The 26,664-nt window shown below is 40.2% G+C and overlaps 1 protein-coding gene across 1 annotated transcript in view; it reads right to left on the reverse strand.

Moving 5' to 3' along the window:
- SLAIN2 (SLAIN motif family member 2) overlaps positions 1-24,356 on the reverse strand; it is a 35,882-nt gene extending 11,526 nt beyond the window's left edge. The window contains 7 exon segments of the mRNA XM_040555377.1: positions 2,139-2,199; positions 2,202-2,278; positions 4,521-4,880; positions 6,118-6,279; positions 7,667-7,831; positions 14,600-14,748; positions 23,806-24,356. Of these exon segments, the coding sequence (XP_040411311.1) occupies positions 2,139-2,199; positions 2,202-2,278; positions 4,521-4,880; positions 6,118-6,279; positions 7,667-7,831; positions 14,600-14,748; positions 23,806-24,179 (1,348 nt within the window). The 5' untranslated portion in view covers positions 24,180-24,356.
- Positions 24,357-26,664: the final 2,308 nt, after the last annotated feature.

Raw genomic sequence — 26,664 nt, forward strand, 5'->3', positions numbered from 1 at the left:
CTTTTCAAAGAGAATTTGGATTTTTCACTAAATTACAGCTAAAAGTTGTAATACCAAATGTCTTCACCTTTACAATGTATGTACTATAAGTATCTTTCCTCTACTCTTTAATCAGCCATGTACAATTTGCCTATGTAACCCATAACAGGAATTGTCTGTACAGAAACTACTGGATTCCTAACTCATTTTTGATGCCAGCAACCATAGCAAGTTCAGTACTGCAGCCACAGCAAATGTGCAAGTAAATTATGAACAGCAGATCTTTGACAAGAGAAAAGTAGTGACCTCAGGTGGCAAGCCAGCATCCTTGCAAAGGTAGCTCATGCAAAACTAGCAGGTATGAAGAAGCTTTGAATCCCAAGACCCGGAAGTCATTGCCAAGGGAAAACAAAAATTTGCTGCAATTTAACAGTGCTTTGTGCAAGGTGACAAAATATAAAACCAATAAAACCAAAAAGTATACAGGAAAAAAGACACAATTCTGTATTTTTTTAATACAATGTACAGTTTTGAGGAAATTTTTTTAATCCAGGCTAAGCAAGATACTTACTCATTGACTTCATACACAAACCGTTTACGATTGTCAATAGCAAGACTCTGACAAACATCTGTAAGAGCAGGGAAACTGTAAAAGCTAGAAATCTTGCGCTTTGTTAAATTATACTTAACTTACATTGAAATGTAAGTTGGCCTAGAGTGGTTCACATCTGGGGAAAGATTCCCATAAAAAAGCAAACAAATTACCTAATAGTCTCCATGATTCTCAATCCATCCAGCAGTTGGAAAAAAAAATTATATATGTATAAACATAAGTCACACTCCTGCAATGCAGTAACTCAATTAATACTGATATCAAGACTTCTGCTGTCTGATCTTTCCATGAAGTTTCATTGTGAATATACTTTTAATTTTGGAAGAGCTTTCTGACCAGCTAAGATGCCCTCTTTGCTTTCCCCTTTCAAGTTCGCTCAGTTTTAAAACACCAAATACAACCTGGGCAGATTTGGCTATAGTATCACACACTTGGGACACATAACCCTTACATCCTGTCAGAGTCACTACAAAGATAGAAATTTTATAGTCTTTGGCAAGATCGTATTCCTTATCCTGTACTTAACTGTATTTGGTTGTATTAGCCCACTGTTTTGAAAGGACTAGTTAAAAAGGCCAATTGGTACACCAGTATGCATTTACTGTTCAATGGGTAAAATAAAATTAGTTTTCATTCACAGATATTATCTTACATTACTTGCCAAATATTTAGATTACTGATGAACTTCTGTAGTTCAAAGCTCTACAAATAATGATATTCATAACGTGTTCTTCCTTTGAAAATGTCACACAGTCCTATTCATTTTGAAACTTGTTTTAAAATAAAATGGTCAGGAAACATTTAAACAACAGGAACTGTCAATATTGACATATAAAGAAGCACTGAATATTTAAGTTTCATTTGCTTTGGCTTCTTTAAGGTCACCGTTGTTAGGAGACTTGAGAGATTAGCAGCATTCTCATATCAGCAGTTCACTTTAGACAAACTAGCATGCACTAACCCAGCACTGGGCTAATTTGTTTCACAGGATGCAGGTTCATCCAAACCTTTACCGAGAAACACTGCCACTTGAAAAAAATAAAATCTGCATCTGAACACAGAATTGTCAGGTGACAGAACAGAAGATAGAAAACTGCAAATGAGAGTTAAAATTGCATGAATGATTTCAGATCAGGTTTCACTACTTAAAAATAGCAAAACCCAACCTAGATGAGTATTTTGGTAGCCTGATACATTTTGTGGTCTGAAAATAAATTCAACAGTATAAGGCATTATACCTTCTGTTAATCACAGAAAATAAATGGTTTCTGAAATGTCTAACACTACTATGTTTACACTCTTTATAGTGCTTTTGTATATGCTTTAGGACAGTACAAATGATACTTTAGAGACCAAACATCCCTTGAATATATTCAGTACCTGATTTCTTTTACCAAAAAAAGAAATTTCCAGACAAATGTGATTAAAATCAAATTAGCATTGCCAGTGTGGCATGCAGTGTTTCTCTGTGCCACGACACTGGAAAACATCTCAGTACCACCACTCAATTCTAACATATACGCTGAAATGCCACAAAAGTACTTACTGGCTGAGGCTTGAGGTTGAATGCGAGGTATTCCTCCATTTGGCACTTGGAAGTTTGAGGTCACTTCTGCTGTTTTTTCACAGACTCAGCTTGGATATTAGATGTCCTGGACAGGTTTGGAAGACTACGCCTTAGTTTTTCTGTATGAAACAACACAACGACATCACGATACGTAGTCAATGCTGGACAAAGTCCAAGCTCTTAACCAATAGCTGAAACCAAAAATCTAAGTGACACGAACAGTTAGGTATATAAACTACACAGCAATTTAAATGCATATTTTGTTACATTATAGTTCTTTAGATGCATCATACACAAAACATTTATATAAACAGGAAGAATGAACAGTTCTCACTTGTGGTGAAAAAGTCAGTCATGGCATGTTCTGAAATTGAAGCATGTCTACATATAATTTCCTCAGTTTGTTCTACTATTACAGCAATTCAACAGAGAAACCTAACTTGCAGTTGGCATACTTCTCGAAGTCTTCATCAATAAAATTATAATATACAATGCTTGCCTGAAGATTAAAAACATACCGTAATTTTTCAGTCAACATTTGGAACTACCTAGCCTCACAATAGCATATTATACAACAATAACCGACACGCACTTGGAAAGAAACTGTCAACACACAACATTCAAAATTAAAGAAACGTTACGCTTCTTCTTTCACATCTCATTTGACTATCTGTTCAGCTAGTACTGATTCTTTAAGGATCTTCTACAATTGGTACCATTAGTCACAGAATACACAAAGATGCCATTAAATTTCTCCCAAGTCTAATGACATTCTGCATACGTCCAACCCATGCAGAGCTGGGTTGATGACACACTTCAGGACAGAGGAGTGCAGATGACAAGGCATGATGGATGGCCAACCTGATGATGAAGGGGGATGCGGGGAAGAAGTACTCTAACCACGCACAAGCACTGAAGATGAAACACAAGTAAGCTCTTCATAGGCTGAGTATTCTTACAAGTGTACTTTCTTCACTTAGAAGTTTGCACTGGTTTGCATTGCAGTTGGTGCATCTTGAACATCTAAATCTCCCTCTAACCAGTCTACAGTAGGAAAAAAAATCTCAACTTTTTTTAGGTTGCTGGTGTATCAACTCTGAATATCCAAGCAACATCCAACAGCACAAAAAACATTCCACGAGGGTTCCTTGGAAATGTTTCAGAAACACAGGATCACGCTCTATTTTAATCTCTCTGATAGTGGGACGCCAGTTTTTGGTACCTTGCCTCTAATGGAATGTTTTTGTGGTAGCTCATCTAGCATGCATTAAGACTTTCATGAAGCCCTAGAAAAGAACAGGGGAGGAATTCTCAACTAAGCTCCAACACAGTTTACTAACTTTTGTGTTGATTGATTTACTTTATACCTAAAATTTTCCTCAAACTACTATTACTAGATGAGATTTCTGTTAGCTCTTCCGAAGATATTCTTAAACAACTAATTAAATTTGCAGGATCATCTTCCCCAAAAGCTCTAGCCTAGCACACTTAATTTCCTAATTAAAAATTTAAAATTTCTTGTCAGTGGAATTCTGTAAGTGGTATAGACCTCTGCTGTATCAGTGGAGAAAAAATAGAAAATAAACTGTTTAAAAATACATTTCTACATCATCTCTTCGTCAGACACTCTACATCCAGCTTACCTTAAAGAGGAATAAATAAGGTGTATTCTTAATACCTAAATTAATATTATTTCTGAAGATTTTATTTGCCAGATAATCACGTTTCTTAAAATAGGAAAACGATTAGATAGATTAAGGTTAGATATAGTCTAATTGTGTCACGTTTCCTGCAAGTTTTATTTTTATTGTGGCAGTTTGCACAGCTTTGAAATATTTAAAATATCTAACAAAGACAGTACTACTATTTTTAAGACCATGTTCATGCTCAAAATGCTCACAGTCCTACACTGTCAGAAGAAAGCATTCAGCTATATCACAGGCTAAAGGCATGTGCAAATTGCAACGTTACCCTTATCTTTGCAGTTATTCTCTCTGCGTTTTATTCCGTCATCTGCAAGGCCTAACCCTCCTGGTGAATGATCATTTCCCTTATGTTCTGCTTTATTTTAGTGCATTTTCCTGCCACAGATAGAATTCAGTCACCACAAAGCTTGATTACACTCAGTGACTGGATAACATCTAAAATAAATAGAAGCCTATCAACTCATCTGACTATTAAGAGTTACCCAGCAAAAATTTAAGCTTTGCTTGGTATGCTTTTTCTTAAACAACTCTGAGATTAAACCAGGGTATTATGCAGGCATATAGTCTTAACTCTTTACACTGACCAAAATCCTTTACAGGAACTACACAAGTACTTTAACTAATTGTGTAATGAATTTGAGACACAACTTATTACCTTCACTTTTGACATTACTAGTCTGCAAATCTGTAGGATGGCCTTGAAGTGAAAGACGAGGTTGCTGTAAACGGCTAATCATAGGCTGGGGTGACACTCTACTGTACTCTATACTTCGAGCAGGCGATCGGGAACGAGGTGAATTCCTTGGAGATTGTTTTGGTGATGGCCAGGGAGAGCTACGAGGTGATGGTGAGAACCTGTTAACAGCAGGGTGCACTGCGTGATGCATGCCATCTTCTTCATCTTCTAAACTCTGTGCATCAAGCTCCTGATCGCTGAGTGTGCCTCGCCTCGTAGAATTGCAAGAAGAACCGGAACTACGCCGAGAAGCAGTTGCTGCATACTCTTGCCGGAGGCCTGGCAACAATGAGAACATTGTTTACTTTTTGTCTGCCCACAAATGGTTCAGACTAGAGACAGCACATACAGATATCTGCCCAGAGCTCAAACTTACATTCAGCTCATCTTCCCTCTTTTTATTTGAGGCACAAAATTGATTCCAGATTAGCATCGAATAAAGTTATCTAATAGCCTATAATCTCTTGAAATAAGTAGGTGAGCTCATCCCCTTTCCTACTACAGCAACCATCAGTATAGTTTACTGTCTACTTGTTCATCTCCTCTCCAAGGCTGGAAACTCACATCACAGGACACATCTTAATTTTGGTATCAGGTAACATCCTAGAACAACTGCAATGAAAGGGTTCTTGCAATGCATTAGGAAATGTAACAAAGCACCTACATGACAAACTCCCCCTCGAGAAAACAGAGTTCAGTTAACCAGTGGCCTCCAAAGTTGTGTGCACACAACTCAGGGGTACAGAAGACAATCCACTGTAGTAAAGGAAAAAAATCATTTTTTGTACCATTAATAAATAAAATAATATTTTTAATTAGTGTTTGCATCATTTTTATATCATCCTTTTTAATGTATATTTTTGTCTACATTTTATAATGTACATAATATACTACTGTACGTGTATATAATTTATAAATTAATACATATACATGGGGAGTGCTCAAGAATTTTACTGATAGGGGTGTGCAATAAAAATGTTCGGAGACCACTAAGTTAGACAACCAAAATTACTATCACTTTCTACAGTCTCAGAGAGACCAAGACAACAGACAAAGACTCAAGTGAACCTTAAAAAAAAAAAAAAGAATTGTGAAAAACGCCTCTGTATATGTCTAGCCATATTGACTTTACATTTTGGCGATTTAAATCACAGAGTAAGGACTGATGTCAACAGCATTGGATTACATCGGAAAGACTTATCTCCTGGGGAGAATGGTGACAGTAGTCTAACAACCATTCTTTTACCCTATACCATACGCTACAAACTCAATTCATACTCTCTCCAGTCTTTATTTTGTCCGCAGTTCCTAAAGAACATTTCTGCACAGAAACTTCCTTTCCTTAACCTGGAGACAGAAGTCTTTAGCCAGCCTTCTCAGGAGAAACCACATTTGTACATCCCTAGTAGAGTCTTAACCTCTTTCTCATTCCTGCTAAGTAAGTCCTACTGCAGTTATTCAATTAAAAAAAATATATCAAATGCCCCACTTGGTTTTCAGGATGCAGAACACTTACTTTCTTCCTGCATTCGTGCTAAAATTTGCACATCTGTAACATCATTTAGCTTGTAATTAGATCCAATAGAGTCCTCATCCATCTCTGATGCACTTAATTCACTGTCCAAAGAGGACTGTGGACTTAGTGGAGGATTCCTATCTGCTGAGCTTTTAAGGTGACCTATAGAAAGAAAATAGAGTAACAGATTTATTTAAAAAAAAAAGGCAAAAAAAAAAGCAAGCTGCATATCCTGTTAAAAGAACCGACAACCTGAGAACAGATTACGACTAACACATTGAGGCTAACAGACCGTTTGAAATACTTGACTGCAAATCTAGGCTGAAAATATAATTTACGCAGACAGAATGAGTAATTTTATATAAAATCATTGTAATGATGACAGAAGAAATTAATGACATATAATCTGGTCCATCCGTACCAAGTTTTTTAACTGCTGTGGAGTTTTTGTACTGCTTTTGCAGAAAGAGCAACTGCATACCTGTTTCATTTACGCTTTAAGTCTTGTCTCTGCATACTACAGTGTAAGACGTAAGTTTGACTATTTGTATATCTTTCTTGAACAGTGAGGAATTGCTGACCCAATGAATATTGATTGTTTTGAATGCTTAAAATATAGTTTATCCAAAAATACTACTTGTTATAAGCACACACCTTTGCTAAACTGTAACATACTGGAAAAACTCTTTCCCATTTGCTGCCTTCTGATTGACAACCCATTTCCGGTTACATTCTCTCTCTGTCATGAAGGCAAACACAGCACAAAATGCAGACCAGAGCTACACAGATTAAAATAAAACTTGGGTAATGATGCTGCTGAGTATATTGTAGTGCAGGCTTCTCTTTATAAGTCCACAGTGAGCTACGGGTAGCGGGACTGTTAATGTAATGTTTTTTTGTTTTCCCTGCAAACTAACGTGACTTAAAGTAAATATAAGCCAACATCCTGACTTCACTGTAGAGATATGTTCCAGGAATCGATTTTTCTACTGCAAAGAAAGAACCTATAGCGCAGAATAAAGGCAGAAAACATTGCCAGAAGTTACTGTTTATTGTAATGCCTGCGAAGCTTCATGGAAGGTCTTTAACTGAAATATATGCTTCTTTCTTAGATTACATTGTTCACATCTCAGAGGTACTGATGGATACATTGCATACCAAATATTTCAGTGAGTAAGTAATACCACAATTGCAGAGACTACAACCACAAACATGTAACATTTAAACATGTACTATGCAACTTATATCTCCCTCATCTGCAGGGCCAATTCTAGAAGCTCCTCAAAAGTGTGCTGGGACTCCACAGAAGCAACAGCAAGAGTTTTGGTCTACTGCTAATACGCATCCAAACATTTAAAACATATCTCACACCAAAAGGTCCACAAAAATGCCTTTCCTAAAATGTTTAAATACTGCATGATGCAAACTTCCTACAGAAAACTGACAGTTTTTTGGTGTCTTCCAAAAGTTCTGTGCAAATGCAATATATTTGAGCGCGTATTTTTGAAAGGAAGGGACCTCCCCTCCGCACAGACACACACACACTTACCTGAGGTGCCAGAAGGTATGAACTGTTTTACTAAAGCAGATTTCACTGGTGTTGAGGAGGGAGAGTTGAAACCACTGCTGTAGGGGCTACTAGTATTTGGGCTATAGGAGCTTGCGTAACTGACCGCACTGAAAGGGCTACTGTACAAATTCTGTCTCTTCAAAGCTGTATAAAAGAAGAAGAAAGTGACAAATTATAACAAGGGAACCATCAAAACATTAGTATAATACTACATGATATCTTCAGCGTGATTTAATTGCAATACAATCCAAGCAGTGCACTTCTGTCATCAGGGAGTTTCCCAACTGATTTCTGAGTCTCCTAAGTACAACTGTATTGTCTTTTCTTTTTTATTGTCTTTTTTTTTTTATATTGTAATTTATTTAATTGTCTTTTCAAATACTTTCCTAGTAGAAATCAAATCTAGAATTGCTACACCTGCTCTCTTCTGTTCAACATGCTCAGCCTAGGGAAGGAAGAGGGAAGTGACTCAAAAGACTAAGCTAAGCTATCTTAGTGTACAGCCTACGCAATTACATGCAAACCACTGCACACCATCAAGTATCAAGGGCTACAAAAAAACATCCACTTTGTATTTAGTGATAAAGAAAAGAGGCATCCCTGAATGGGAGAGTATACAAAACACAGCTGCCTTGATTACAGTCTGAATGAATATTCGATGCAAGCCTGTGTACCAGTCTACCTTGGAAAATGAAAAAAATGATGCTACAAGAACAGCAAGTGCCCACTGAAGAAAAAAAAGTCCTTAGCTTATAAAAGTACTGACAGAGAAAGACTGCTCTTGGCTACTGCTAAGGAGCCTACTGCATCACTGCAGCCATCCAAATACGATTTCCACATATAAAGCCAAATAACAAAATGAAACTTCTGAGGCAGTTACCTTTGATTTTTACTGTTTTTAAGTATCAATCAACCCAAACAACCTTGTTCTCATTCTCCCTAGGTTTCTTCCCAGCCTTTGTCCAAGAACTGTAGCTAATCTCTGGGAGAGTATTAATATATATAGACAAAACTAAACCAGCCAGCATTCAAAGAGTATCTCCTGCAGTGGTCTTTTAGGGTGAAAGAACAATTAAGTTGTACATAAACTATATGGGAATGCAGTTAGTTCATGTTTAGTTCTCCAGAATTCAGAGACCTGTCCAGACCACACAGTATTTCAACAGTAACCCCAAGACTGGCACCACAGAACCAGCAATACCACCTATGAACTTCCCCAAAGCACGTACCAAAAGGATTAAAAAAAAGGTTAAGCATAGCAATGCGTCTGTATCTCTGGATACCATGAACCTGCTGGGCACTCTAAAGCAGAAAACATGGTCAAATTTGTGTTGCAGTAAGATCTGTAAGTGCTGTTTGAATCTACCACTTAAAAAGGTTTCTCTGAAAGTCACCAGGAGAATACAAGCCACACAGTGGTTATTCTTGTCTACTATTCTTCAATTTATTGAAGAATGTAACTAAAGGAATCAATCAGGAGAGTATCACTTGTTCAGTTCAGAAAGTATTTTTCAAGTACAGGAGGATCACACATCTCTGTGTTGCCAGGTCTTTACCAGGTTAGACCAAATGGCCACTGCTTCAAACGCAACACTCCACACTAAACGCTTCTTATAAGATTCATTTTTTATTTTGGTTGTTTTATCGACTATTTAACACTTCAGCCAAATGAAGTTCTTAAAAGTATGCCAAAAAGTTGGCTACCTTGACATGACATTTATTGAGGCAGAAGTCATAATCACATCTTCTACAGTTTTCCATCAGGTGTGATAAACATCAAAAATCTCTTATCAAAATAGAGTACTTAATGGCTCTTTCAAACTGACTATAGGATTATTCCCTTCTATCCAGTTCTAATGCTTTGGGATTTTTCTATCCATGGACATAAATCCTATATGCAACGTAAGAGCCAAAATGGAATACTTTCCTCTGCTACTGATCTTAAATATCAGTGCTAAAGTGTTTTCAGATGAATTTTAACTACTTGTAAAAAAAATCCATGATGATCTCTGTTTCCATAGTTGCCAGGGTACAGTGTATGATTTGTATAGCTACTTAAATGAGTGTTTTGCTCAGAAATCTAGTTTTTATTTTAACATGACAGAAAATGGAACTTCAGTAGGGGAAGCGGGAACCAAAGGAAATTTGGTCAGTTTTGGTAAAGTCAGTTTCTTCAGTGTTGAAAGAATTTTATGCCAAGCTGATAACTGAATTGTACTTGAACAAAGAAGCAAGTACATCGCAAAATATTGAACTGAAAGCTAGAGATCAAAACTTTATGATGTATAAATCTAGATTAGATTAAGTTGTAGCTCACCTAGCTGATAGAACCTAAACTTCATAAGAATTTTGAAACTATGCATATATACTATAAAATGACAAGAGGCCTCGCAGATGTGTGGCAATACACTCAAGCAGGTTCTAGGGGAAAAAAAATCAGAAATTGAGCCCTTCCAAAGAAAAGTGTGACATTTCTGTAACTGAAAAAGGGTTTCAACTAGTGCAGTAACAACTAGGCTACTGATAGCAGCATATTTAAAACAACTGTATTCCATTCTGCTATGTCAGACATCTTGACATTATTTGTTTATTAAAAATTTTTATTTGGTGTAAGATCTTTATTTATTTGGACATTATAAAAGCCAAATAGACTACAGTTGCATGAAACACTGCCTTCAGATGCAAAGCCTGCTTCAGCATCTCCTCCCGCTCCACTCTGTGCGTGGTCACCACCTCCTCAGCTGTTCAATACAAGCCATGGATAGCAGAAGGCAGCAGAGGCAGAAAGAGCAGAAATTGAAGTTGATTTTACAGCAGATTCCTTAAACTGCACCTTCTGTAAAGAGCCTCTCTGGTATTTAAACCAGTAAATATTAGTATTATTTTTAGAGTGCAAAAAACACAGATGGAAGTTTTATATTCTACTTTTTAGATCTTTCACTCTAAGTCTTACAGGATATGTGCTAATTTCATGAATTACGGAATCCAATGAATTTTAGCCAGTATTCTTAAGGTACCTCCAGTTTATTTTGAGAATATCAGAAGGGAAACCTGGTTTTATTACAAAGCTCAATTAAAAGGGCAGGTAATTACAAGCAGGCTGTATTCTGTTTGACTCTGACGAGAACTCTCTTGATGGCAAGTGCTTTTAGCATTCATGTAGGAACCCCAAAGTACCTATTCCAACTGAATCTTTGTTCTCACACCATGAAGAATAATTTCTCATCTCTTGCTGAAAAGGATGGTTTAAAAAACCCTAAAATATAAATATGCACAACAGTTCTTTATTTTGTATTTACTAAACAGACAAGTATTTCATTTCAAAACGTTAAACAAATTTGGAAACAATTGAATTACTGCTTAACCTTTAAAACAGGCTCTTTATACGTATCCATAATGACAAAATATTTATCACATGCAGATTTCTTCAGATGACAGAAAGCATTCTTCTGTTACATATAGAAAAGTACTCCCTGGTACACGATGAAATTTTTGTGGTACAGCATTTTTCATCCTAGGCAAGTACGAACTTCTACCTCCCTCAGCACTGTGTTTTTCCCCAGGAAAAAAAAAAAAAGAGCTCTATCCAAACCATTTTTCTGGTACAGAATTCCAACAGGGATTTCTCTAATTTAGGAAGGCAGTAGTTTTACAGCTCAAAATACGGTCTTGCTTAAGATTGTCAGACAACATTAGTAAGATCAATTTTAACGTGAAATTGATTTTATATTAAATGAAACATTATGTTAGAAAAGATTACACATTAGCCTTCAAAACACCACATGATCAGCGTTTTTACATTAATGTATATTTTCTTTCATAACATTCACAAACAGCACGCAGCACCTAGTTTATTTTAGTCAACAGCTGGTTAAATTGGTCTTGAATCTCTCTTTTGCTCTGGAAGAGAGGAATAGAAAAATTTGTGTGCAGAAAACTGATGCTTAGGTAGTTCAGAAGACCTACTTTATGAATCAAGACCAACTTTTCCAAATGATAGAGATCTGAAACGTGTTTGTTATGATTAAGTGACAAATTTATTCTAGTAGTCACTGTGGTAATTCAAAACAATCATTAGGGAATTCCATCACTGAGACCAAGGTTAGGTAAATAATAGTTGGTTTTGAACAAGCTCGGTGCTTAACTAAAAAAAAAATCAAACACTCAGCACGGAAAACATTTAAGTTTCTGCACACACAGACGCACAGTTCTACAGGCTGTAGTGATCATGCATTCAATTTCAAATATTTAAATAAAAAAATTACTGTTGTCTCAGGAAAAATTGCAACATGGCCAAAGTTACTCTTTTCTAGTTCTATACAACTGTGTCTTGTGGCATCTCTTCCAAAAGTTCTTCCTCCTGGGTGTAGTATTTCTGTGCTCCTAGAGTTGCTTTCTTCGTGTGCTTTACTTGTAAAACCCAACACCATTTTAGATCACCATGTGGTGGAAATGCTGATTTCCAGCCAACATAAAATGTACTCCTGCACTTTTGACCAGGGACTTGAGGCATGGCTACGAGAAGTCTTTGCACCAGAATATGCCTTAAGGTTCACTCTAGTCTGGACACTCTTCCAACACCAGTCACAGGACTCTCTGCAACTGTAAACTTGAACTCAGGAGCAAGAAGGCATTGTGCATCATGAACTCTCAGTAACTGCTCACAGGATCATGGAGCTGAAAGCCCCTCTTTCCTTCTTTATCACCACACAATGGAAAAAGATTATACGAACAAAGAAGAAAAGCTGGAATACAAGAGCACATTTAAGACTGAGAACCAGCAATAAGATTACATTAGAAAGATATAATAGGAGCTGACAAAGCTAAAATCATCAAGGCAAAAGAAACATCTACAAGGATTCAGGAGAGAAAGTAACAGTAGTACGAAAAGCATTATCAATGGAAACTGGAACTGAAATTTCTTAACCTATTACTAGCTACTGTTTCAGTTAAGTGACAGGGGTCCACAAGGGACAAACGCGATGTAAAATACAAAGCCCAGAATATTCTGGAAATCCTGGTGTAGAATCACACAAGAGGCACTATTTGTCTTTTCCAGTGGAGCTTCCTGCTACCCTACTGCTGCAAGTGGTCTGGTTGTTCTGAAGAACAATTTTTTCTGTTACAAGTTCACTTTTCCATGCAATCTTCTCCAACGAGCAGTATTACGGCCTGTCTCTTCTACCAGTAATATTTTCCCCTAATTAGTACTATAGGCGATCTGCTGTATTCTTGCAAGTGTCCCTGCCAGAAGCAGATTCTCAGGGATATGGAAAAAAAAAGAGGTGAAGTTGCCTAGACTCAGTTTGAATGATCAAACTTTTAAGTTCGTCCATTTCATATGGTAGTGTCCTGCCACTCTGCTTCTACCGTGACTGAACTTTTAAAGATATTCTAGAGGTCACAGAATTTGTGGTACTTCTGGAATATTTCTACTCACCTCTGAATACAGGACAAAATTATTCGTGTTTAACCTAACTACTATACAATCCTAAATACTTAGTTAAGTCATACCATAAATTCTTCAGGCTCCCAAATTTGCATAATTTTTCATAAATCCCTGTGACCTGGGCACTTTTCATTGTTTAGAATTTCAGTCTATACCTGTAGGAAGTCTGTTAACTGTTCAGGAAAACTTTTAATAGACATTTGTCAAGGCTGCTTACACAAAGCCCAAGAAATACGGAAAGAAAAAAGGTGACTCATACTAAAGGCACTTTCACCATTTTACTCACCAGTTTTATAAAAATGAGAACTGGATTTTCATGTTATCTACCAGCAATGTTTTCAAGTTTTATTAAGAACAATCTTTGTACAAATCAGAATAAAGACTGAATTGCTCCAGAGAAGAATCCAAAGAGGGGAAAAAAGTTACAGTCAAACTCAGCAAAGTTTATGTATGAAGGGTGGTTGGGAACACTTGTGGAACTAAGTTTTCAGATATTCTTAGCTCAAGTCCAATCATTCTGTTAATTCCTGCAGATAACAATTAAAAATGTCACATAGCACCAAAAAGAAGATGGACATATGGGACAAGAATAGATATTCATAGTAAGAGAGAAAGGAATATCTCAGCATAACTTTTTTTTCCCCTCCAGTAAAGATAGGCTCAAACAAAAGATAAAATAAAGCAATTTTTGGAAAAGACTGAGAGGTTAAAACAAATGTAGAACATTCACTGGGAAAAGTATTGCTGGTAAGTTATCAAGAAAGTTAACAAAGAAATCAGATGAACAGAAAATCCTAATCAGACCTTCAGCATTTTGCTGCTAATTTGACATCAGAAAAGCTGAGAATGAAAGGATGAAAATAGTATGCTTTCTTCCTCAAGGTGGGCCAGGCACTCAGTCCTTTCCCAGATTCAAATATAACCAACTATGCTGTGTCAAGAAAGAATCAAACTCTGAACTTCTTAATCTAATGGTGACATCATCTTAGATTACTTGGGATGGGAAGAAAATGAATCAATATTACCTCCCCCAAAGTATTCAAGAAATTCAGCCTTCATTTTCTTAGATGGAATAAAGTAGCTCATCTAGCAAAAAACTAATCTCTGTGGTAACGTACTGACATCGCACAACAATTATGCTAGTTTAATACAGCCTTCTACTTTAAAGCAAGATCTCCAAGGTAATGACATCGGCCAAAAGTTTTCAGAAAGAAACGCATTTTTACTACGCAGGTGAAGTAACTCTGCAATCCTGACTCCTGGCTAACGCTTCCTTTCATTTTAGTCACTGCAGAAAATTAGGAGAATGGATCACTGTTTGCAGACCACGACAACTTTAGACAGAAGTAACTGCTGCATCTCATCCTTTCCTCTCACAGCTATTATCGGCTGATTCTGATCCCTCTAAACTCTCTTCAGAACAAATATGCACAACCCAGTGGTGTTAGTATGAAGGAACTCACCTGACATCGTCTGTTCCAGCCTGTGGATCAGTGACTTTTTAGCACTTTCAATGTCAGGACTTGGGTAATCCAACACCTGCCTGCACCAAACTAACGGACTAACAGATTTTTGCACTGGAGTCAGTCTCTTCTTTGGGGATGTATATAGCCTGAAAAGAAGAAATAAAAATTATGAAGATCAAATGGGCATTAAAAAGGGCATGTAAGAAAATACTGCATAGTACGCTATTTCCATTCTTGTACTCTACCTACAGTACAATCCCAAAATATAATGAAAGCACAAGCTTTAGTTTAAAATTAACGATTTTGGATACACGGTAATACTAATAACACATGGCTATCCAAAGACTTCTGTCAAGAGCTGATGCCTACATTGCTACTCTGTGAAAAACTGATTGATATGCCAGAAACAAACATCTTTCCTTTTCAAACACAGGTATATGGACAATTTCACTCTGTCACATAAACACACAACTGAGGACTGATCTTATTGATTTAAGTAATATTCACCTTAAAGAAGGAAATGAAGCACTACCCAGCATGCAACTGTAGTTTTCCTAAATGCAAAGATGTTGGCAAGTGATAAGCACCTTAATAGCCAAGCAACAGTACTGAAGTACACAAGACACATCTCCTATTTCAGTATCCTTGAATGATACGCATTTTCTTTCTACTTATAACTTGTACCATAGCACCTGATCCTTTAATTTTCATTTGAACACAGAACAAAGAGACTATCTTTGTCCTAAGGGGTGGACAGTCAAGCATTAAAAACAAGGAACAACAGATAATGCATGTAGGAGAGTAAAGGGAAACAATGAGACCATATTGTTCTGGAGGACATGCTGAGGCCTTTGCCCATCAGCAGCCCCATTCATCTATTTTAACTTCAGCATTCCACGATGGAAGAAATAAATATTCCATTTGAAAGCCTCTAAACATGTAGCTGAAAACTCACCCTCCCTCAACAAACAATTTAAAGGCAAAGTCAAATCCAATCACTCACAAGGGGGATATTTAAGCCTTATCTTTGGACTAAAAGCAAACTTGGACATTTGCTTCAGCAAAAGACAACTGTGATCTGCAAGATCTGCAGCTCTACCTAGAGCTTTTGCATGTGCAGAAATGGTTAAATGAGTGTTTCTTCTAGGAGTATCCAATGACAGACTTCGTATCCCAAGTGAATATGGTTGTATGCTTCACACTGTGGCTTAGGAGCATTTGACAGCCTAGCCAGTATGCTTCTACACACAACTTCCTGTTCCCTTTATGCCAATGACAGCAGCAACACAGACATTATTCTCCACTGGTCTATTAAGAGATTATTAACTGACCCTTCTTCTGTAGTTCTTGGTTTGTTTTTATAAACAGCTTGAAAGAATTTTATTTTTAATTACTGCTATTAAGGTTGCTTCTTACAAGAGCTTCCCAAAAAGCATATTTAAAAATCACCAGGAACATCTTACCCAAAACACTGATCACTTTGTCCAGAGCATACTCTAATACATTCTTCCCCCAAACACCACAACTAAAAGGCTACGTCTGCAAATGCAGAACGGAGGATTATGACTACTTACCATGTTTTCACACAAAACCAAAGCAGCTTGTAACAATGCAAACGAAAAACAAAACAAATGCTGCCCATGCAGCTTAATGCCCAGCATGACACGGGGCAGAGGGTACCACTGATTTTGTAGAGATCCTTGTAAGCACTGCCCCTAAGAAAAGCTAAGAATCCATCACATATTTATATCATCGAATATCCCTGGAAAGGACAGGAACTTCTTGATTTTCACAGTTCTATGGCAACAATTACACAACACAAATCGCTGTACTTTATGCAGTTATCTACATGGAGTTAATGACAACGTTTAACACTTACTAGCTCTCTAACACTTTGAATGTACTTTTACTGTCTTTCCTGCACTCTTGTCTGTCCTAAGACAGGGTTACACAGTACAGAGAAGCATCAAATGCAACAAAGCCAACCCGTGTGCTGTGCGGAGAGGACTCCCAGCTCCCTGGATAGCTGGCATGCCGTGCTGTGTTTGAGAAGTTCCATGCACGTTTGAAGTGTTTACAGTAATACCCAGTGCAACAGGCAAGAAATTAAAATACACGTCCCCTTTTTAAAGATGCACACAACGGTTATCCTGAATGAACCTACAAGACTGATCAAAATGGCACCTGATCTTTTAAGCTCCACCACATTATTTTCTGCAATTTGCAGCTGTTGCATTTGTTTCACAAATAGTTTATCTACTGAAACAATTCAGGCTCACACAGCTCCTACTTTCCCACTCCCCTTCAGACCAAACACATACTGCAGACTCTCCCACCTCTTTCCAGCCAGTCGCTTTGCCTTTGAACGTTTTTGTTTCACCCTACAGATCAAGAAAGGCAGAACTTGAGATTATTTCATGCTAGTCCACTACCTCATGATAAGCACATGTGCATCAATGCAGTAACACAATGACTCTTTCAAGACAGTTTCTTTTACATTGTGCAATTATCAATTCTCATTATTACAAAGCAGCGATCGTTATTCTGCATCTGAGAAAGAACAGCCAATCTTAATTTTTTAAACTGACACAGTTCTTCTCGCTTTGCCTAATTTTAATCAAGAAAATCAAGATCAATGGCAAGGCGAAGGACTGGAGTCACACTTCCACTCTCTGTTCCCAATAGCAGAAAGGAAAAAAGAACAGAAAGGATACTGCAGAATTAAAATAAGCATGTAGAAATTCCCTCATAAAGCTAAGCAATCATCTCTGTCAAACTACTGCTTGACTCAAAGGCTGCAGGCCCCCTCTAGCTGAAGAGCTTCCCAGAAAAGACTTGTTCCCATTTGTACCTCTTCACATGTTCAACAGCACCGTGACTGCTGATTGGCAGCACGGCAACTCTAAGGCTGAAGATCACCAATGGCTTCATACACCTTTAAACACCACTAAATCACCTTCTAAAAACAGGAAATGGAAAACGATTGAGGAAGCTGACAGCTTACGGTTACCACCCATATTTCAAATGTTAGCACACCAGAAAAATTGCACTGTGATCCACAAGAGAATAGGGACACAACCAGAGTTTAGTGCCACAAGATCAAGTAAAAGAAAACAGTACACAGAAAGAAGCTCAGGGGCTTTCACCTGATTTGAAAGGATACTAAGAAGCCCAGGCACTACGACTGTGCTGCACACTGTACCATTTCCTTCCTTCAGCTGTAACACTAGTCGCTATGTCACAGCGGCACCAATCTGAAATTTTAAGTAGTCAGGGACTCTACAGATTAATCCTAGGAAGACACGGCACAAAAAGGGAAGAGCTTTTGCAGAAAGACAACTGTCACTACACGCTCATATGATAATGCCAGCCTAACATGGCAAGCCACAGCACGCTGCACTGGGACACAGCTGAGCTGGAAGAAGCTCTGAAGAAAGAGGACAGGACACTGAGACAGGAACGGATTAGTTCCATAATCATTACCTCACCTGATGAGCACCTTCCATCGCACCGCGTTACAATACAAGCAGCTAGTTGCCACAGGCACGGAGCCAGAAGCCAAGCTTCTAACCAGGAAGAAAGGAGGAGTCTTTCTGAACCAAAACCCTTCTGCTGCTCAAGTGCAGAAGAAGAACGCACAGATAAATGTGAAATCGCAGATCAGATTAGATGGAAGATGGCAAGCCGAAGGACCTGGAGTTAAAGCTTGCTTATTTTGGTCACATTAGCTTTAAGCAAAAACAGTCACACATGATAGAGACAAGGAAACATCAGTGGACAAAACACATCACAGACAAAAGTGGGATGAAGAAAGCAACTTGAAGAGAAGACCCAAAGGAAAAACGGATATCTAAGGACAGATCAGTAAGACACTCCCCTAGAAGAGAGGGGAAAAAACACGAGGTAAAGCTACTAAAAGTAAATAAAGCAACAGACAGGAATATAGGACAGCCTTGGAAATCCAGTTTTGGACAAAACATCATCAACCTAAACTTTTAGATGAATCTAAAATTCTTGGAGATACTTTTTGGAGCACTTTGAGATAAATTTTAAGGTGAATTTTGAATAAACAGCTACAGGTGAAAAACTGACGAGACCCTCTGGTTTTAAAGAAAAAACACTATTTAGCATCCCTGAACATACTTGGCCCACAGACTTCCTTTTGCCTCCTCCTGCACCCCTGTCAAGTACCGGCTGTCCCTCAAAAACAAGGAGATGAATACTACAAAAATGCTTTGACAGCCTTTATACCAGTAGAGAGTTAAAGAATCTGGACTTTCTAATCGGACAAGTCTCATTAAATCCTCCTATTATAATTGCACTTCTAACTACATGGTGTTATTTTCAAGTAGAAGTGGAAAGTTTCAGGGCTTGCAAAGCGCACCTGGGAGCAAAACTACCACAACAATTAAAGACCGGTTAGTTTCTGGAAATTATAGCCCTCGCTCATTTCCTCATCTCAAAGGAATATGTTACTGTCTGAGAGAGATACTGTAAAAAAAAAAAAAGGACAAGAGGCCTTCAAGAGCTTGGAAGACTCCTGTAACACCATGATGCAGCTTTCCTGGAACTGTCACACAAACTCTGTACAGACTTTGGGAAGGTTCTCACAAGGAATTTGTTAGAGCACGCATACTCTAATATGGTATTGTTACTTACAGGGAAAGAAGTTGAGAAGTTTCGTGTCCTGTTAAACATGTTCCAAAATAAGCCTGTTTAATTACTAGGCTCAAGAGCTCTACCAACACCTACAAGAAGGCAGAAATGTGGACCATGCCTAAACAAGACATGATTATGAGGTACATTTTAGCAATATTTTTAAGACAATAAAGGAAATCTGTACCAAAGCTTTCATGATATATAAATATCAACCGTATTTAAAAGCCATAAATATCACACAGAGTCAGAAACGGAAAAAAATTATTCCCTGGGATTCTTTCAGCAGTCCCCAAACATCTATTTCACAATAAAATGGATATCTCAAGGACATTAGTCTCTGATGTTACCAGTTGTTACATTTAATTAGCTGATAATTTCTGTAATCCTTACTCATCTCACATGCTTCTTGTCACGTTGTCTCCTAGTTTGAGGAGCCTTTATCTGAATTTGGTTAAAAAAAACACCACAGACTTCAAATCAGATTCATACTTAGTCCGCCAGAAAATGAAAAGCATTGCTTTCTCTTTTACTTAAATCACCAGGCTGGAATTGATCCGAACCTGTTCGGTTTCCAAGAGGCCCACGCCACATTGACACAGAGCAGTTTTAGCAGCCCAACAGGAAATTCTGCAATGCAATTCCAGCAGCGGGATGTCACCCAGGTGCAGCTCTAGCCTAAAACACCCAACGTTTTGCTAGTTTACCATGGCATACTTTAGAGTCCCGAAACGCAAAGCCAGTGCTCACTGAACATTAAGCAATGAGATGAAAGACGATCACTGCGAATCATTACAGATGAGAATTGTATTTTTATCCTCTCTCAGAACAGCACCATAGCCAGCTAATTGGAACGGATGACTAGAACAGAAGTGTAAACTATTAAAAATAGGTATCACTTTTACAGAAATAGCTGCTGAACGACAGCACATGGAGTAGTAAGAGTATTTGCTTTCCATTTTAAACAGGCTACCCAACCAATACAAGGCCTTCAAAAACACTGAAAATATTTATTTGAAATATTAACGTGAACAACTAATTCCAGTAATTTAACTTTAAACATCCAGCAAATGCCTTCTGTCTAGAAACGAAGTCAGCCAGCCATGGGCTACTCCTGCCCTACCAGGGAGGCTTGAAACTGAAGTGAAACGTGACATGAAAACACCGGTCAGCACAGGCTGCCTTTTATAGCAGCATCATTTAAAGAGGATGCAACTGCTCCGAAGTTTGCTACACTCTGCTGTGCACATGCTGCATACAAGTTTGGGAAAAAAAAATCACCACAGGTTTTGCTCTCCCTTTTAAAAGAAAGTTTCTCTGAAAGTGACCGTGCAACAAGTTACCGCAAAGCCAGTTACAGCGTGGATCCACCGTACGTTAACTACGCTACGGTAATTGTCCACGTGTGCACACTTATCCTGCAATAAACTGGAGACAGCTCACTTTTAAGCAGCAGCACAGCAGGCCACCCTGCGTACTGTTAGCGAGTCATCTCCGGTGCGCTACATGCTCACGCCCAACCTTGTCACGCCAGCATGCCAGGCAGCTGTGTACTGCCTCCTGCCTCTCCACTCCGGCCCTTCTCCACTCCAGTCCCCCTTCCCGCCCTCCTGTCTTTTTAATCGGTTTACAGAAAGACCTGATCACACTGAAATCTGAAAAAAAAAAAAAAAAAAATCAATCCAGACTGGCTCAAGAACAGCTAAACAGGCACACTTATACAAATGCATCGCCAAAATTAGCGTTAACTTCTTGATAAAGTCATTAGTAAGCCTAAAACAAACTCTCAGCAGGACTAGGTAAAGTTCAGTACACTGGGCATGTGTGCATGGGGCTATTTGCAACGTCAGGACCATATTAGGAATAAAGTCTGAGCCCCTTAACTAGGATTCGGAAGCACTAATCTAGTGTGAGCATTAAATGTAAAATAATACAGTTTTAGCAGTGAAGAAAGGTATTTCTTCTGCCACAATGAGGCCGCAGACCACTTCATGACGAGGTCTGTGAATACAGACTGAAAAAATGCCCACATTACACAAAGCTGAGAGAACCAGCACCCTTCTTCATCTATTATCTCCCACAGCAACATCCTCCTGAAGTCAGCAGCCAAGACAAATCTAGGCTTCTCTGTACAGACGAATCAACAGATGAACCAACTTTTAATGCTCGAGCTGTGATTTAAATTTAGTTTCTTTCCATCTGAGGTTTCCTCAATTGGTAAGTGGATTGTACCTCCACAGAGGTATAATCCTACAGTTCAAATGGGATTTTGGGATAAGCAGGAGTGATCCAAATCCACTTGAATCACGAAGAGTTCACACAAGGATTAATTTTAGTTGAGTACATTCACTCTTTTCACAGTTGATTCAACTACTTGTTGAGTGGCCTTGCGTAAGCAAGGCCTTAAGAGTAGGATCTTTACAAAAGTTTAAGAGAAATCCACTTACATCATCCCTTCTATTTTCAGAGTTGTTTCTTTTTGGCTGATCCACTAGCGCTCTCAAGATTTCCAGCTTCATTTAGAGCAATAACCTCTGTTTACCAAATGCACAAAGATCTGGTTTGATTTTTTTTTTAAATTGGCGTTCCTGCCTATGGCAGAGGGGGGTGGAACTAGAAGATCTTTGAGGTCCCTTCCAACCCAAGCCATTCTATGGCTCTGTGAGGATAAAGTCATCCTACCTTCATAAGAAAAAAGTGTCTTAAGACTACTTAGTGCCTCAACAGTTGAATTAAATGGTCTTCAGAAATTGCAGGAGTTTGATTTCCACTTAAAAAAAATCTGGAAAAAAAAATCCACCTGCCAACTTTTCAATCTAACCAAACCACATCTATCATTAAGTGCATAGTAAATTACAGCACGAAAGCACAAAGGTTTTTTTAATTACATATTGATATTTCTTGACATGTGCTACAACAAGTAAATGTTTAAAACTACTCATTTCAAGTTCTTTTATCTCTCAGTCACTGTCCTACATCTGAGACAGAAATTTAGTGTTATAGTCACTATAATATTAGGAAAGGAGCGAAGACTTGCAGCAAACTGCACTTCAGTTCTGTTGTCTTTTGAGGACTGGAATTTGCATAGAAACACAACTGAAGCCACAATAACAGGCAGCATAAGTGCCAAACACCTGACACCAGAAAGCGCGGTGCTGAGTGAACTCTGCCGCCTGCCCACGAGCGCCCAGAGCTGCGTAAACAAAACCACGCTGCATTTATGTCATCACTGTCACCGTATGCTGTTGTGACATCAACTTTCACTGAAGAGACGTATTATGGTTCCTATGATTTAGGATTAGAATAAAAACAATAACAGCTATTGTCACTAGAAAACATGACACTCACAAATTTTTCCATCCCGCTCCAAACTTACAATACAAATTCAGAATATTTTATTTCCCTAACGTGCTATAAACCAGTAGATTACAAGGCATAAGTTGGGAAATAAGAGTAGCTGTTCTGCACGGACTCATCATCTGGAAGATGATGCCTTGTTTTATTTTAGTAGGCTTGTGTTGGATCAGAATAAATTTATGCTCTCATACTTCTCTAGTGGATCAGGCTGGATGTCAGGCTAATAGCTTAATAACTTATCTGAGGAAATATACACACTGTATTCTCCCTGAGCAACAAAACATTGCCCACGCATGAAATCATTTAAGTGTTTTTAATAGCATTAATTACTCTGATTTTCTTTTTTTAACAAAAGTCTGTTTGTAAGGGTGTCAGTTCTAGAAAAAGACCTTTGCAGCTGAACTTTATAACCATCTCTGAGCCCAGTCAGACTGCTTTTGTTACTCTTTTCCTCGCAGTACACATTTGCCCTGCATTTCCCCGTTGATACCATGCTCCTCCCCACTGCTTCTCCCAGAGCTCTTATGTTGCTCCTCAACTAGTGCCATGGGAAACTTCAGAAAGACAGCTGGAGAACAGCATGACGTTAAGAGAAAGGAAACCTTCTTGATTCACAGTAGAAGCTCATCAAACTGTCACAAAGAGAAGGTGACCAAACACCCGCCGGTGTTTCTGCTGGAGCAGCAGGGTAAGCAGTCCATTTAAAAAAAAAAGAGGGATTGCCTAAAGTAAACTGTGGTGTTATAAAGCTAGCAATAAGTGAAACCGTGCAAGCCAACACATTTCTGAGATGAAGGAGCACATCACATTTGCTGCCTTTATAGCGAGAAGAAATCCCAGCTTTCAACCTGCCTGATGCGTTTCAGGAAGTAGCACAGCACCGTGGCTCACCCTGCGCCACCCCAAAAATCCTTCCACAGGTCCCCCAACACCTCCCCGCCTTCCCAACCCGTGCCACCCCATCCCACCGCCTCGGCGGCCCGACCGGAGCCGGCTCTCGGCATACCCCCACCGCGGCCCAACAAACAAAAGCTGCGGGGCCTCGGGGAGGAGGAGTACCGCCATGTGCGGCCCCCGAACCCTCAGAGCCACGAGCCCTTCGCCAAGCCCCGCAGGGCGAGGCTGCCTCCCCGCACAAAGCCCCCAGATCACCGCCTGGAGCCGGGGCCCCCCGGAGCCGCCTTCCTCACCAGCCGGTCTCGTCCTCCTCGCAGCCGGCCAGGCGCTCCAGCTCGTCGGGCCGCAGCAGCGCCGCGTCGTCCAGCAGGCCGTCGCCTTCCCCGCCGGGCTCCTCGGGGGGCGGCCGCCGCCCCGCGGCCCTGGGGCCGGGGCTGGGGCTGAGGCAGCGGCCGTCGGCCGGTAGGGAGGAGGCGGCGGCGGCGAGGAGGGGGGACCCCGGTGAGGCCCCGCTGCCGGCCGGGGGCCGCTTGGGGCTGGCGGGGCCGGCGGGCAGGGCGGCGTGGCGGCTGCGGAGCTGCTCGTTCTGCTTCTCCAGCTTCTTCACCAGCTCCTGCAGCTTCCGCACCTCCGCGTCCGCGTTCACGCCCGGGACCGCGTCCTCCATGGCGGCTGAGGGGAGGGGGCTCCTCCGCCCCGTCTACATGGCCGGGCGGCCCGCGGCTGAGGGAGGGGAGGAGGGCGGAGCGGGGCGGGCGCTACCGCCTCCTCCTCAGCGGCGCCGGCGGGCGGCGGCGGAGAGGGCGGAGGGCTCGCGTCCGGCCGCCGCCGCCGCCATCTTGTCGCCTCCCTCCGGGCCGCCCCGCCGCGTGACGTCAGGGCGCTCAGACGGAGAGCGCCGCCGCCGCCCGCCCGCCCGAGCTCGCTTCGCCCTCAGTTGGGGTGCGGCGGTTGGGGTGAGGGGGTGGGGGCGTGCTGCTCGCTGCGGGGAGGGCCTCGCCCTAGCGCCCCGAAAATTTGGGGGTGTGGGCTGCTAGGCGTAAGTGCAGCAGGTTGGCGTGCGGAGAGCAGGATGGGGTTGCTTTATTGCTTTATGCAGCGCTCCCCAGTTAAAAATTCTTACCTCTTTCTGCACACCCTTGTTTGAGAGTTGTGCTGAGGTAGTTATCTGCCGTCACAGTCAGACTCTTCCAGAATCCAGGCCTTTAATCCATAAATACTATTCATGTAATAGTTTCACCTGAACAAGTATCACCTGGTGTTTAACTGCATCAAAGTACTTCTCGGCTGGGATATTTTAATAAAGCAGTTTCTAAAGTTAATAAAGCAGTTAATAAAGTTACTATCAGGGAAATCAGCTTTCATTATTTGCTGGCAAAGCAAACTTTTTAACAGAAGAAAACTACTACAGGTATGCCTAATTGTCAAAAGTATAAAAGTATTAAAACAGTTTTGGCCCATGAAACAAGTAAGTCCCAAGGCCTTTGGGACTCTGCTAGGTATCACTCTGCTCATTGATGCTACATGAATAACCATTAGTTGCTCTCCAATTAATTGGAGATTGCTCTGTAAACAAGTTTGTAAATACAGTTCATTCTCTGTATCACTTGGTACCAAGTGCCTTAATGAAATCCAGATATGTTCTATCAGCACAGTTAATTTTATTAACAGAACTTGCAGTCCTCCAAACGGCAAGAAAAGCAATAAAGTTTTTAATAATAAGGACATTTGGTGACCCTGTGACACTTCTGGTGACACTGCTGACAGTTCAATGGTTGGTGGGTGTAAAAGCAGTCTTATATTGAGAAGTTTATTTTAACTCAGAGTATTTATACAATGATCATACAGTGTAGCTTCCTTATTCTTTAACTATCCTCAGACCAGATGTTGGCCACCTGCATAAATCATGCTTTTATAAGAGAGTAGGAGCAGTTTGGTCCTATCTGTCCTGCAGCTACTGGGATCAGGATGGGGCTGATGGCTGGTGACAGGAGGGGAAGAAAGTGAGTGAGGCCTGAAGAAGGGCTGTGCTGGAGGAATGAGGCAGACAGCGCAGAGAAGAACTGGGACCAGAGAGAGCCCTGGGCTCCTGGGGGTGCTGAGTCAAACTGCAGCTGTTTGTTGTGATTGTGTCATCACAGGGCATCAGTCATCACAATGGGATGTAATGCCACAGCTCCAGGAGTGCTCTGGGGGCTGCCGACATCCTGCCTGTCCTCTGCTTCAGTCTTCCTCCTGTCTTTCCCCAGTCCCTTTTGTGGTCTGTCTGTCCCCACGGTTCCCTACCCCAGGTTTCTGTCCCCTGCTGATACCATTGCTTTGCTGCCAGCAGCACTCGCAGTTATTTCTCCTGACAAGATACACGCTGCAAAGATGTGTGGGTAGTGGGGAGGAAAGTGAGAAAAAAAAAAGTTTGAATACTGCTGAATCATCTGCTATTTTTCCAAAGCATAAAGGCAATTGAGATGAACAAAGGGAGTCACTGGTTAATAGGCACCATAGTCTGGACTTGAAGAGCAAGGACCATAATCTTGTTTTCTCATTCACTCTCATGCAGAGGGTGCCCTTGTCACATTTTGGGAGCTCAGGGGAAAGAAAGCTTGGACCAGAAGCCTCCCATTAAATATCAGGCCAATAATGGGCTTCCATAAGCAGCTCACTCTACAAATTCCAAGCTTGTGCTGGCCAGATATGAGACCACACCCAAGCAGAGACCCGTCTGTTTGTTACAGAAATATCTTTAATTGATACTAAAGCCACAAAAATGAAATCTTTCCACTGTCAGAAGGGCAAGAGAAATTCCTCTGCAAGTGAATTAGACCTGTTGCAGACTTTTTTTTCTTTTTTTTTTTTTTCTTCTGAGCAGCTGCAGTTTTTGTCTACGCTGTCTCCTTTTTTTGTGCAGAGAGAGGGAAGGGGAAAGCAGCATTTCTGCAGAGTCTCAGGGACTCTGAAAGCCCCTCAGTGCACAGATAACACGATCGGGGATCTGTAATATTGAAATGGATAACAGCAAAGCTTAAGGACAATGGTCTCTATCTGTGTGCGTGCTTCTCTTTTCTGACTCAGGGCAGGTTCTTCACTCACATGGTGAGAAGAAATGAGGAGCAATCCCTCCAAAGGAAAAGATGCCTGGGCAAAGCTCCCACGTC

Source organism: Cygnus olor, chromosome 4 (assembly GCF_009769625.2).
Source record: "Cygnus olor isolate bCygOlo1 chromosome 4, bCygOlo1.pri.v2, whole genome shotgun sequence".
In the NCBI taxonomy this organism is placed as follows: domain Eukaryota; kingdom Metazoa; phylum Chordata; class Aves; order Anseriformes; family Anatidae; genus Cygnus; species Cygnus olor.